This window comes from Lonchura striata, chromosome 8, assembly GCF_050655825.1.
Source record: "Lonchura striata isolate lonStrDom1 chromosome 8, ASM5065582v1, whole genome shotgun sequence".
Taxonomy (NCBI): Eukaryota; Metazoa; Chordata; class Aves; order Passeriformes; family Estrildidae; genus Lonchura; species Lonchura striata.
Window position 1 is genome coordinate 6,946,041 of NC_140710.1, and position 15,247 is coordinate 6,961,287.

At 40.3% G+C, this 15,247-nt stretch overlaps 1 protein-coding gene across 9 annotated transcripts in view; it reads right to left on the minus strand.

Annotated features, from left to right (window-relative positions):
- Positions 1-15,247, minus strand: part of ELAVL4 (ELAV like RNA binding protein 4) — an 80,139-nt gene that overhangs the window by 50,573 nt on the left and 14,319 nt on the right. The window contains exon 1 of one of the 9 annotated variants that reach the window (XM_021529152.4): positions 13,021-13,264. The exons of 1 other annotated variant lie outside the window; for it this stretch is intronic. In XM_021529152.4, coding sequence (XP_021384827.1) covers positions 13,021-13,068 — 48 coding nt within the window. In that variant the 5' untranslated portion in view covers positions 13,069-13,264. Of the gene's footprint in view, positions 1-3,486; positions 3,561-8,541; positions 8,836-9,005; positions 9,219-9,787; positions 10,150-10,547; positions 10,698-12,586; positions 12,749-13,020; positions 13,265-15,247 lie in introns of those variants that run through there. 7 more of the 9 variants (XM_021529145.4, XM_021529199.4, XM_021529181.4 and 4 more) reach the window with 7 other exon arrangements.

The window sequence follows — 15,247 nt, forward strand, 5'->3', positions numbered from 1 at the left end:
GTAGCCCTTCAGCAATTTAATATTCATTAAAGTTCACTGCAATAGGATTTCAGCTCCTAAGCCCTAAGCTCTTCTGAAAATGTTGCCCATATATTTTTCATGCAAAGCCAGGCTTACATTAGGCAGGAATGGATGGCTTAATGAAACACAAGACCCAACCAAGATGTTTTAAGGCTCTGTCCACAACAGGATGTTAATGAAGACACACTGCTAAATGCAATTAGGAAACACTAATCAACATGTGTACATCTCAACTGCTGGCAACAGCATCTCTATGGATACTGCAGCTTGCAGGTCTAAGTGAAACAGACCCCAAAATAGAAACTATGATGTTCAGCTAAGTCCTATCTCCATCATTAGAAATGTTTGCCTGCTGCAAGCTATCAGTATTTCTCTTAAAACTTAACTAGATTAAAAACAAAAAGTTTACATCTTTTCCACAATTCACCTGCTAGTCTCTAACTCTGTACCACACTAGCATTGCTTATAGAAATAACCTTCTCATAGAACATAAGCATTCTTAACTTCTGTAGCATACCTATGGTAGACAAAGCTACAATGAATTACTGAAAATAAGATGCCATTACCATCTTAAAAGCAGCAAGCAGATAATAGAAATTCTAAACTTGAGAAACTTCTGGGAGCAAAATAATCAGAAATCACCTTTGAAAGAACAGAAGTACCTGTTTACTCTGATAGTCTCACAAAAGTACTAACAAAATGGCTTAAATGAGGCCAAGTCTTAAAGTACTGCATGGGACAAATCTCAGTAATGCCTAAATTCAAACAATCTCATGCATGAAAGCATCTATGCTAAATTCAGTCACATATTAGAGATTAGGAATGCATTATCCATCAATAAAGGACAAAATATCAGTCATACATCAGGCTAATAGATCCTTATGTTTTATCCTAGACTAACTATTAATCTCTGTACTACAGAAGAGAAGCATGCCACGGGCCAAACTAAACACCTCCCTTAATAAATGTAAATTAACAAACATACCCTGAGCAGCAAGAAATTAAAAATGCACCAAAACACCTCTTAAAAAGGTGAACAGATCTCACGGATAACAATTCTCTGGTTAAAACAATTCTACTCAAGCACTCAATGGGAGTCCTGCCAAGCTCAGTGCCTGTTCAGGTGCTTGGGGACAAGGGGGAACACAGACCACCCCAGCTGTCCTGATTCCAAGCCCCACAAATTACATTTCACTCAGATGTAAAAAGGCAACTGGCAATAGAACAGCCACTACTAGACATCAGCAGGGAGACATGTCTTAAGAGCCTAAACACACAAACTAATGCCTGAGTATTAAAAAAGTCAAACCAACCAAGTTACTGTCCTCTATTGGCTATGCTTTCCTTAAAACGCACAGCAGCCACAGGCAGGCGCTTTAAACCTGGAGCTGGATCCACTTCCACCCATTTCACTGTAAACAGGTTGGTGACAGAAGTGATGCTGTCTCTATTAAAACGACATCACCTAAGCACCTTGCCCATGGAGGCACTCAGCCCAAGTGTCCTGGTCCAGCCTGGTGCTGAAATGCTGGAGGACAACGTGGCTCCTCCAGCAGCCACATTCGCTATGGCTACATACAGCTGCAAAGCTCCTTGATCACCACATAGAACATCACACAAGTAATATTCACTTTTGCACTTAGCAAAGACTAACGATGGAAATTAAACTCAATTTCTATCCGAGCATTTACATTTGCAAGCGCTTCTTTCAGTAGTTGGGTGATGACAAGCACAGACAATAAAAAAAGGATTCTAAAAATACACTACTCTTTTTCCCTGGATTAGTATGTCTACAGTTAAATATAAACTGTGCTCTATAAATTATCAAACACAATGTCAAATTCTGAAGTGCTCTCCGGAATCTCTCACAGAGCACACAAAATACAGAATGATAATTCTGTCCTGGCCCAGTTAGGCTAAAGAACAATATGCTACTGTGCTGGATCACAGAGTTAGTTCCTATCAACGGCCACACTAAAAATGGCCACAGCCACCACTGTAGCTGCATACTGAATTTTTCAGGACCCTCCGCATCAGGCAAAGAGTTTAATTCCCTGAACAGCTGCTCTCACAGGAAGGGAATCGACAGCAACATTGTCACAGTATAGCTGGCACAGGCATATTAGGAAGAATTTCCAGCATTCATGCTTTCTGCTAAAAAACAACTTCCCCCTACTCATCTACTGCCAGTAACTTCATTTGGAACAAAGATATATTAGAACTATTTTTATTTAAGAAGCATTTATTTACATACATTATTACTTCTACAGAGTCGTGACTGTGCCTTCTGCTTTACAGAAATAACATCTTTGCCCACAAGATCTTCTGCACATAGTAAAGCAAAAAGTCACTGATCACCATTTGAAGATCAAGAAGGACCAACAGAAGATTCATACTACAAGTACTGCAATGAACAGTCACATTTATAAACCCTTCAAGCAGGCAGGAAAGCCAAACACCCCAAATACCTCTGATCCCCAAAGCAGAACGCGTTAACACTCCACCACAGTGTAGTGACTTAAATATAGGTTATTTCATGCCGTTGAGTCATGAATTTCACATTATCTAACATTCAACTGCTGCTGACTACAGGCATCTACGTATCAGCTGAAGGGGACTGAAAAAAGGCCTGGCCTCCCCTCCAGATTAGCATTCAACTCCTTAAAAATCTTTGTTAGTATTTTGCCCATGTAGTTTATGGCCCTCTCTAATCAGAACTACAAGAACCAGGTTGACTTCCACACACACCAAACACTTCATAGACATCAAGGATCTCAATCCATGTATTAAACAAAAAAAAAAAAATCCTCAACGTCAAACCTTACAACAACGATCAGTCTAGCAATAATAATTCTTAAACTCACAAATACCAGTTTTGCTGTTAAGAACAGTAGGGAAACAAGGACTTCTGGCAACTGTCTTGACCAGGAGTAGCAGAAATTCCATGTCCTTGCTAGGCAATTAGACATAACATTAAAAGAGAAGGCAGTTCTGCCTTCAATTATAAATTGAGAGTAAATTGTTGTCTTTGCTAGTTTTCTAGAATGCAACCACAAGAGATTCTTAAGAGGAAGAAAAGCAAGAAGGACACGCGTCCTTCATCCCTCATGTCTCTACAAAGGCTTTTCAACAGCACTCAGCCTGGGAGAAAACACTTGGAAGTGCTCAGGAAACCACTCAGCCCCTCCAAAGGGGAGCGCATGCAACTACAGGCCAACAGGTAGATCCGAGGCACAGTTACCTGCTCCAGCAGCAACCTTTTGGGGCCTCTACATGGAGATCAGGTGGGACCTTCTCACCAAGCGTCCCTCAGGAAGCAAAAACCCGGGGAAGCGGTTTAGGTTTTCATCCGCGGCTCGGCGAGCGCCGCCAGGTGCACGGCGGAGCAGCTGGATCTGAAGGACTGGCGCTACTGGAAAGGCTCCAGTGGCGTTGCTGCCCTCTGCCAACACCAACATCACTTACGTGGGCACAGCCGCGTTACATGTGGAACCTTCTCGAAGCACTGCAAGCGAGAGCCACCTCCCATAGTCACGGGCGTCTGCTTTGAAACAAACACACGTTATCGCACCGCCTTCACCTCCAAGGGCTCCCAATGCTCCAAAGCCACCAAGCGTCACCGCCCTAATGCCGAAAAATACTGGCGCATGTCTCCAGACTGGGAAAACTACCAGCAGCAACGTACACGGAATTTTATGGCAATTAGAGAAGTTTAATTTTTAAATGAATAAAATAAATGAAAGCTTATTTTTCCCCCAGAATTCAAGGACAAATAATTTCCCATCACAACAGCGCTGCTGACGCAACTGTGCGTGCCTTAGCAACGAAGGCATACTACAGCATTTTCTATACATCATGCCTCTAAATACTGTCAAAGCCAGGTTTGTATCTTACACTGTGCAACTACATCTCATTTCCAGAGGACACACAAAGATTTAGCTATCCTTCATTTTAATTATTTTCTTAATATTCTGTCTTTTCTCCCCATTTAATGAACAATTCCTAACTGGTTCTCAACATTTCCTGACTTGTACAGATTTTCTTAGCCATGGAGGTGAAAGTCCTCATGCAAGATATTATCAAGGGTAGAACAATAGGTAAGATGTGCTCCCCGCTTCCTCCCTACTTTTTTGGGGCTATAAAGAAGCAATAATGCAGCAGGAGCTCCATTAGGGAACATGGATTTTCACTACAGAAAATAAAGCTCAACCTAACATTGCTGAGCTAATTCTTAATGAATTCATGCAAGCAATGTAAATGCTACAAATAAGACAATGTTCGGCAATTCCAAGAACTGCATTCTTACTATAATCTCATCTGAGAGTGTTTAATTTCTAATACTGATGTTACAAGGCTATTGCAAACTCTGAATATTTAAATGAGTAAACAACAAACAAAAGGTCTCATCTTCAGTGCCCCAAGCTATCATCCAAAACTAGTTATAATTAAAGGTGTGAACAACAGAGTAACAAACCTGCAAAGTCAAGGTTCTGAGAAATTAATGGGCATCACACCACTGCACCAGTTCAAATTTATCACTCATTATCTCCCCGACTAGCACAGTGCCGTTTCACATATTAGTGCCTCCTTCTTTCCTCCGAGCCTTTCCTGTCTTTTCTAGATGGCTAATTTTATACAATTACTGCCTCTGACACACTGAGACCTTTTCTCCCCCTTTATTCTTCTTGCTGTAAAGCTAGTGACCTACAAAAGCCCCTTGCACCTAAAATAGTCCAGTATTTAAAAAGTAAAGACTGATCATTTAAGGGAAAAAGCAAGCAAGCAGTCTCTAAGTATCAGTTTCTCCAACATCTTCCCTTCACATGATCTCAAATGGTTAAACATATCCAAAGGCTAAAGCAAGGTACAGTTACCCTTTAAACATGTTTTATTAGGATTTAATCTATCATACTTGTTGAATTGCAATACTGCCCTCCTCTTCAAAAAGTTCCTTAGAAAATTAAAATGTTCCTTCTTTTAAAGTTGCTCCAAGTCCTACACTGCTGGTAACTGGACATTTACAGAAACAGTTGGGAAGTGTTACATTACACAAACACCCTTTCCCTCCTCATCCAAATCCCAGTGTTTTCCTTAACATCCATTTAAATGGCAAGGGAAGATACACATGCACACACACAAATACATGCGTACCCATCTCCTTCTCCACCCTACACAGAAAGGAAAAGAGCAAGAGACAGAGAGGAGTGCAAGGGGGAGGGGTGACTTTCCATCACAGATTAGCAAATTTTGCAAAATCTGGCCTATCCCTTACAGAGGTACCATGCTTTTTAACATCACCTCACTTGCAAGAAAACTGTTTGCGCCCACTTCTCCCCCAAAACCCCAATGACATTGAAAAAATACTGCATTGCAGTATTTGCCAGTGCATCGGAGTGTATCCAGTTAGCTGTCCCACAGACAAACAAATGTACATTTTAATGTGTCCAGGCATGTAAATGAGGTGTCCAGAGAACACAGATTGCCAAAATGGACAAGTGGATTTGTCAAGTTATCTGCATCTCTCTCCCTCTCACCATAATATTCCCTTCCACTGTCCATTTCTTGCCTGGGCTGTTTGCTGAAATTATTTTCAAAGTCCAAGCTCCTAAAGAAGACAACAAATTCCAATGTCAGAATATGGGACGCAATCATACCTTATTTCTTTTGAAAAACCTCAGGGTGTAGAGTGGCTCTAGATTATGTACCAACAGTACGACAATTATTCACAGAAAATAACCTTCATTTAATTAGTACACTCCCAGCATACCAAGTAGGAAGGCTGAGGAAAAAAACATTCCCTGTAAGTTAGAAGATATTATTAAAAAAAAAATAATCCCTTAAATATATGTAAGATTATTGCAACTAGATTTTCTCTCAATAGAGTCACAATATTTAACAGGACCAAATAAAGATGATGAAGACTGTTTCAAACCCATTCAAATGGGATTTTTAAGTATACCCTTTCTAGCTCATTGTAACCATCCTTTGTCACAACAGCTTGGGCTCACTTTGAGAGAACTCAAAAAGGTAAAATTAATATAGAGGAAGAAAGCAAAGAAGGCAACCAAGCCAGTCACCAGTGCAGAGGCATCCCTCTATCTAACATGGGAACTTGATTAGCAGAGTACATGGGGACAGGATTTTCAACTGATGGCTGGTATTCACATTGCATCAATATCCAATTGTAAGATTGCCTTCTTTCTGACTAGTAGACTAAGACAACAGTTTTTTTAAAAAAGAAAAATGTCATGTCTAAGGGCAACTACATTTTCTGTATCTTTTTGTCTCAACAGAAAGGTTTTACGTTTTCATAATTTAGTATCACTAGCAATCTTAATTCTATTTCACTAACTTAATAACTATTTTTCTATAGGAAGATTTACAATGCAATCTTTTACATGCAGAAAGAAAATGTCACTATGTACATGCAGGCTGCATTCATTAATATAATCTTAAAACAAAGAAAAGAGGAAGATCAGGGCAGGAACACGTGCACCGTAAAACAAGGATTTCATTATTTTTAAATCTTTGTAGAAACACGAAACTGAACAGAAAATGAAAATGTAACTACTAGCTGATGACTCTTAAAACAAACAATGCAGCTGTGTATAATAAAAGACACCCTTATTTATTGTCATGACTAAGTTAACAGATCTAGAACACAGTATCTCTGTTTTGGACAGAAGAAAAATTATTTTACTCTCACGTACAACTACAATGCATGTCAGAATGCATCTCTGCACATGCACAGACTGTAAAATACGGAATTTTACACACGCACACACCCCCTCAGGATTTTTTTCTCCCCCTCTACATTGTAAAGCAGTGCAGTTTTCAGAGGGTCATTCAATCACTTTTTCGCAGAAAGGACTGCAGCAGAAGCAATGCTTAAAAAGCAAATTAAAAGGGCATTTAATTTTTTATTCCTATTTCAACCAAGCACTACTATCCCTGCTTGAATTCACATTCCAAGTAACCCTGCTCCCGAGAAAGGAATAAAGTAAAAATATCTGCAAATCCAAAGACAGAAAGAAAGGCGTGTTCTATATTCTTGCTTTGCTTCTTATGCCTCCTGATGTGTGATAGATGAACATTTTCTGGGCAACCACATTTTTATATCTTTTACGCTACCGTCTATCACTTACTAGTCTACTATGCTTTTTTAACACTTCTAGCACCACCATTTCTTTCCCATTATTGTTTGCCACTACAATTTAGAGACCATCACAATTAACAAAATATTCAGCTGTGGTTTAAAAAGTAAGAGTTGCTACAAGGAGCCCGAGACACTGGAAGTGGATGTTACTCCAGCAGATATAAAACAGACTGACTAAAGGTGGGGCCGGAGAAGAAGAGGAGAATAATTTCAGTATTTTTGTAAATTCCTCTCAGTGCCTAAACCCTAAAATATGGTGAACTCCCCTGAACTGATTATTCTGCCATATAACCATCTGATTTTGTAAAAATACCAATATCACTTAACACAAAATCACTGCTTAGGGTAAATTCATTCTACCTACTGTTCTCATAGGGACATTTGCTGGAAAATTCTAAGAAATGATTTGCAGAAGCTATCAGCTGTGGGAGTTCACTATTATACCTCTGTCAACTTCATTCAATATAATTTACATTTTTTTTTATACTGCCTCACAGGATTCCTTGCAATTTTTTGCACGTACAATTTCACAGCAGGGAGGGGGAAAGAAAAAAAAAAGATAACCCTCTTTGCAAAGGAGAAAGAACAGATGCTTAAAACCAGATTTCTAGAAATCACTGTAAGCCTGAGCCAGAAATGTAATTAACACCTATTTATAAAGAATAATTAAAGTTGTGACTGCCACAAAGAAGAGCAGAGATAATCGAGGTAGCCCCTGCTTCTTTTTTTTTTTTTTTAGTTTTTTTTTTACACTGTTTGCAGTATTCCCACATGATTGCCACCTGCTCCCCCACTCAGCTTCCCCTATGCTCGTTTCCCCGGCAACCTTTCATTGGCTTTTCCTCCCAGCTATCGCTTTCAGTTCGGCTGCTCAGTCTAATCTTATTTGTTTTACACCCATCAAAACAAGCAGCTAGACAAAGACAATCCTGTAAGAATGGGAAAAGACCGTCGCTTTGTTTCCCCGGTTATAATAAATATCCGCGGCAAAAGTCTGCAAAACGTTAAATTGGGGGGAAGGGGGGGTCCCCGGCGCCCCCCATCCCGGGGCTGGCAGGAGGGCCGGGTATTGTGCGGCCCCAGCCCCCACCCGGGTCGCCCCGCTCGGCGCAGCCCCGGTGCCCGCAGTTGTGTGTCTGATCATGCCATTTTGCACAATCTGTAAGGAAAAGCACAAAAGAGGGGACGAGATGAGCACGTCCGGGGCTCCTCTGCCAGGAGAATACGGGCTAAAAATAGAAATACTATTTTTCACATAAATGGCTTTGACTTCTCCCGGCATTTAAAAAAAAAGGCACAAAACAACACGGTTCTCCCCCAACCCCCCCAACCCCAGCCCCCACCCCGACACAAAAAAAACACACCCTTGCTTCCATCCATCCATCCACCCATCCATCCTCGACAGCACCGGCTCCATGGGAAACGCGATACCTGGATTTTTAGAGGCGATTATTAGGTTTGTATTTAAGGCTGGTGTAATAGGAACGGAGATGAAAAGGCATCATCGGCCGCCCGCTCCGCCAGGCACACGCGGTACCATGACACCGTGACTGTCAGCAGAGACCATCCGCGCTCAACTGAAACGCAACGTTCAATGGAAACGCTGTGGAGTGCCATCGCAGCTAGGCACGGTAAATGGATGTACAGATACATATGCACACACACAGGCAGACATAGCCCACCGAAACAAAAAAAAAAAAAAGAAAATAAACAAGGCTCTCTAATTTTATTTTATGACTCACGATCCACCGCCCTGAACAAAAGAAATTCGCGAGGCACACGAGAAACGAGACAAAACCCCACGAGCAGGCTCTCCCCGTTCACTTACCATTTTCAAGCCATTCCACTCCATCTGTGATCACAAAGATGGACCCTTACAGCCCCTCACAGAGTCAAAAGCAAAAAGAGCGTTATGTAAAAGCTGACATTCCTTCTTACAGCGCTGCTGCCCAACGATGCAACAAAATCGACATATACTAGGCACTGCAACACATACAAGCCTCCTCCTCTTTTTATGAGGTCACGACAGGAAACTCTTTGAAATACAATATGCAGCATTTACTGAAGCTCATATAAATCACCCTCTTTTAAAATTACCATACCTATTGCGCAGTCCACCAAATACAAAATTACCAATCTCGAGGCTTTTTTTTTTTTAAACATTTCACCCCCCCTCCCCAAGGATTTTGCTCTGCATTTGTATCTCCAAAATGTCAATGTGGAAATTAACTCTCCCCCACCCTTAAAAGAAAAAAAGCCTCTTCTTCCTTTCGCATTTCAGTTAGCCACATACCAGCCTTGCATTAGAAATGAGCTTTTCTCTTTATTCTGAGAGAAATCGCAATTACCTTAAAATGACAAAGTACATCCTTTATTAAAGGATACGCAGACATTAAATATGAAAGAGAGCGAGCGAGAGAGAGGGGGAAAGAGAAAGGGAGGGGGGGAAAGGGAGAGATCATGTACAAACAGATCAGTAGCAGAAAACTAAATTCATGGGAAAACACAGACTGAGAATGATGCAGATTCGGGGAAAACCTGTATGTTAGCTTCTATAACTACCTCTATATAAACCCGCTACAATCAGATTTTAAAACTACTAATACCTACCATAACCATTCTTAATGGCAAATATTGGGTGTCTTGAAAGGCTTCAACTCTTCTAACGGTTTTGCTAAGGTTTCAGGGAATTATTTTATTATTATTATTCTCTCTTTTTTTTTTTTTGAAGAGCCACAAAGCACACTGCTAGACGTTTGTGCGGCGAGAAATTATTATCGATAATAATAATAATAATAATAGCGGCAGCGATAATAATAATAATAAATAATAATAGCTAAGTATATTATCTCGTTGTCTCAGTGTGGTGCTGCGGCGGGAGGGCGGCGGCGCCGGCGGCGGGCGGAGCGCGGAGCGGCGCGGGGCGGGACGCGCGGAGCGGAGCGCGCGGAGCGGCGCGGGCCCTGCTGCGACTGGCGGCCGCCGTCGCCCCTTTACCGCCATTTATGGGACCATCTGTCAGCGGCGCCGCGCGCTGATTGGCCGAGCGCGCGGCGCGCGCGGGGGGAGGGGGGAGGGAGGGTGTGTGTGGTGTGTGGGGGGGGAGGCGTTGCGACATCAGGTGCTATTGAAATTAGCCGCTGCCAGATTGACAATGTTAATGATGCGGTGACCTCTACAACAACAGAGACCAGATTTCTGAACTGCTGCTTGTGTCTAGTAATTAAGGCCCGGTTGAAGAAACAACACGCAGCCCCCTATTTTTTTTTTAAATTTTTTTTTTTTTTTTTTTTTTTTTGGTTCCCCGTTCCCACCCCTGGGCCCGGCGGTGCCATACCTCGGCCATGCTCCAGTGCCTACATCTCCTTACCTCCTGCGCGCCCCGCTCCCAGGTCCGGCGTATTTTAACCACCTTATCTTTTTCGACAGTTGCTTTCCGGAGAAATGCATATTTAATGATCTGCCTCTAGGCTTAAAGGCACAACAAAAGCACTTTGACGTGCATTTAAAGCTGCATTTATTTTCAGGTACTATTGATTTTAATAATCAACCCATCTCTCCTTCCTTCCGCCCGATGAGGTTTTTTAAAATGCGTATTTTTAAAGGAGTGGATTTGATGTTGCTGCCACTTGACAATGTCTAAGGCACAGCAGACCTCTTTATCGGGCACTCCCCCGAACAACAGTAGTATTTCAGAATTATTTTGCCACCTCGCTTCATTATTCTTCAGCTCGACAGGAAATAAAACAACAGCGAACTTTGGGCATTTAAAAGAATTTTCTTTTTCAGCCTTAGAGAAACGTGCTTAACTTAACAATGCACACTCATTAATCCTCCGCTCGCTGCCACTGACAAACTAACAAAACTTCACTTCCAAACAGCAATATTTTACCCCCTTCTGACCACAGCAAGTTTTGTAAGAATTCTCACAAGTTATGAAGCATTCATTTCTTCCTCTTTACTTGAGCGGTATTTTCCTAAAGCATATTCTGTACTAAGTAACAAGGCATAGCACTCTGTAATTACAACAAACCTTGGATTTACATTAATCTCAACTACAGCAACTGAGTATTACTCTATTAAAACACATCGGATCGTTTAGTTTTACCATCCACAGATTCATTTCAACAACTAAATAATTTTTTCTTATTTTTAAAGAAAAGAAACATTGCAAGCATTTTTAAATGTAAGAGCTGAAAACCGAGAAAGCTAGGATGGGCCACATTATAAGCTCACTTAGCTCTTTCCTAGAGAAAGAAAATCTGACTACAAACCACCAAAACCATTTTCAAAACACATAAATCAAATCATCATTGTTCTACAAGTTTCATCTTATAAAAAGTATAAATATTCCCTACACACTGCTAAAGCTGGGGACAGACATTCAGTACATTTTAAATTTCTTTAAACCATAGACACGCTCAAACACACACAGAGACTAAACACACCAATAAAATGTAGGAAATGTAGTAAAGATCATAAAATCTAGCTATACACAAACCAAGCAAGGAGAAAAATCACATTTAAAAAACATAATACCATCTATTTGTGGAATGAGCACTGAATTCAATTAAAATATGAACAATGTGAAAGGCTGCAGAGGATTTCTCTCACCACACATCTTTCTGAGCACATTTGTAGCTTAGTAAAAACCAGCATAGATTAAAGTACCCTGTAAGATACATTTCCTAACTCAAATTTAGGTGGACCATTAGACTGAACACACAGACATCAAAATGCTACAACAGCTAGTATATTACCACAGATTCTTGTGCAAACATACATCTAATATTAAAGTTGGATCCGTAATGCATATTTTTTGCTTAAGGTCTCTTCAGGGGTTAATAACACTAGAGAAGGCATCCAGAAATTATTTTTAAGTCTTTTCAACTTCAGCCTACTTTGTTACTATAAATTCGTTATGCATATCAAGATTCAGCCATTTTTCTGAAACAATAATCGCACACTGCTTCTCTCAAAAATTTGCTAATCTTATCCATCTATAAATCCAGGTACTCTGCACACTGACCGCTTTCCCAAAAAGCACCCCACACACGCAGCCTTTCCGAGAAACACTACAACAAACGCTCAAACATCCTCAGAGGCCTCTCTCTGGAAAGACAAAGGCAGAATCCTATTGTTGAAAAAGTCAACCTTATTCTCGTGTTTCCAATAGTACCATTTATCTTTCGGGGAAAGGGACTGACCACCGCATCACGGTGGTGACATTTGTAAAGCATCAGATTCTCTATACAGTCTCTCCAGCATCAGCCAGCAAGCCCCTGAGCGCAAAGCATATTTTTAGTGCAATCTTCCATCCCCACAAAAAGAAACTTGTCTTAAACAGCTAATCCAATATCAAAATGAAATCACAGGGTTGTTTCCCAGCCCCCCCCTCCCTCTCCTTACCATAAATGAGCAGTTTCTTGACTCATTAATGACAGTTTCCCTTAAAAGAAGTGATCTCATATCACTGAGCCCCTCTCCACCACGCATACATCCCAAAGGTTGCGGGTATCTTAGCATCAGTAGCCGCTAGCAAGCTCTCTCATACAGAGCCCAGATGGACTATACCAGAAGCCAATTCAGCGTTAATAACTACCTACTCTGTGCAGTTTAGAAGCCTTACGTGGCATAATGTCCTAGGCAACAGCAGCCGATTGAAACCGCAAATAAAAGACAACCCAATTCTCCAAAAGCATCAAAAGGAAAAAAATAATAAATTGAAGAATATTTTTTTTAAAAAAAAAATCTTACTTATATAAGATTAAACTGAATCCTTCACCAACATATGAAAAAGGAGAAAAAACAGATGCTGCCCAGAAAAAGTGACAAAATATTACCTCATTATTTAACAAAGCAGCATTAAGCGTCCTGCTGATTTCAAACATCTTGCCACAGATTTTGGTTAAGAGAAACAGAAAGAATCCTTTGCAAGCCCTCTGTCTGCAAAGGGTTCTTCAATTTTCTTGCGCACAACAGAATAGTCAATATGTTATTTCCCTAGAGTTCGCACATTAAAATATCTAGTCAGTGAGCTGAATTTTCCCCTTATCACACTGTAGACTCCTGTTATATGTACTGCTCTCTTTGCAAGATTAGCCTGCCCCAAACATGGCTGTTGTTTAAACTATTCTTTAAAGTAACAGTTCACTCCATAACCACCAGGTGGGCAGTGTACACAGATCCAAGTAACCATCTTAAAGATTTTTCTTGGAATAGCTGCTGGTTTTGATATACAACGTAAATCCCCCCTACACTTATCAAGCAGGAGGAAAAAAAATTGTCACTGTTTTATGCCCTTTCCTCCCAAGCAGCAAGTCCATGAACAAAACCCTAAAATCACTTAGCTTTTAGCACAGATTTTTTTTTTTAAAGGGACCTTAAAATTTATACAGGAGTTTTTTATTCAGCAAAAGTGGTAAAATCCAATCAGTTTTGAGAAAAAAGTACAATTATAAGGGAAAACACACCCAACTAAGTGGTTTATACTACAGAAGAACAAAAATCAGGATTATGTTCACAAGAGGGTTCCTTCACAGAAAGGCAAAATTCAGCATGCAAATAATTCTGCAAAAAATATGAACTATACCTTCAAGCAAATTGAAGACAACTTGATGAGCTACTGCTATGACTTACTGAGGCTTAAATTCGTTTATGAAAACCACTGCTGCATGCATCAGAGCACAAGATTGAAATACATGGAAAGGATCCAGTGTTCAATAGCACCTAAGTCTCCCAAGGTATCAAACTGTCCCTATTCCATCATGTCTGCAAGCTATTTAAGTATTTTTTCTCCACTTTATTTAAGGTCAAATACCTCAAGAAATACTTCCATTACTATAAAAAAATACCAATTCACTCAATGCTCTACAGCAACACCCAGAGGCATGAATGAGACTGGGATCTTTGTGTTAGGTGCTGTACAAACACATTTGAAAAGTCATTTCATACTGAAGGATTTACAAACAACATTTACAATACTGAAAGCACAAAGCAGAGGTGTGAGAAAGAACAATAAAAGAGCTTCACAAAATGTCTTTGCCAGCTGGGACAAATCGCTGGAGGAACCAGGGCATCTATGGCAACTACCTGTGCTAAGGCAGAGCCCATAAGGTTATTTACTGAGGTTAAAGAATAAATGCATTAGATGGACAAGGGCTTCTTTAGGTTTACCACCTAAAAGAACCATATATTTCCTTTCATTTATAGCAATCCATGCTGAGTAAGTATATGCAGAGTAGTGATTTTCTTTGCTGGCCTTTAACTAATATTAAAGTGATGCAGTAATGACTTAACCTTCTTGAATATGTATTGAGTTTCAAGTCATCCCTTTTTATACGAGAAAGGTTATTTGCATCGATTTCTGTTTGCATGAAATAAGCTTATTTTCTCATTCACCATATGCCTTGAACACTAATTAAAAGTGTCACTTTCTTCTAATGTAAAAACGTAATCACTTAGTAAATAAGTATTCTTGGCTTTTTGGTCTTTGTGATAATCTATTTAAGGACTTTTTATTTCCACGCAACTTCAGTGCTTTGATTACCACACACTCTGTTCATGCAAAGAGAAGTGTCTCACAAATGCACATTTTCCTGGATTTTTTTTTTTTTTTTCAAATAAAAAGAACTATCTTGAGTTACATCTTTAAGGACCCATACTCCTATTACCCCGAGGCAAATCCATCCAATCAATATGAAACCATCCACATGCCACCATCTGCCAAGCTGTAGAGCAATGTGGCTGGAACAGACCTCTTAAAAAGCAGCAGTGGTCTCATTTTCAGTCTATTAGGGAAGTACCAGAGCTCTCATGTGCAAGGACACAACACTCCAAGTCAGACCTCCTCACACCACTGTCTCCCTGCACTGCTGCAGAATTCCAGTAATTTTTGCTGCTTGAATTTTCACACTAATCATCAAAGCAAGAGGGAGGGAAAAATGATCAGTAACAGTCCTATTCCACTGCAGCACAAAATAAAGAACTCAATCTAATTCTATCCTAATATGATTAAAGCAAACCATTTAAATGCTGCTGCCTGTGAACTACAACCTGGCATTTTCCATC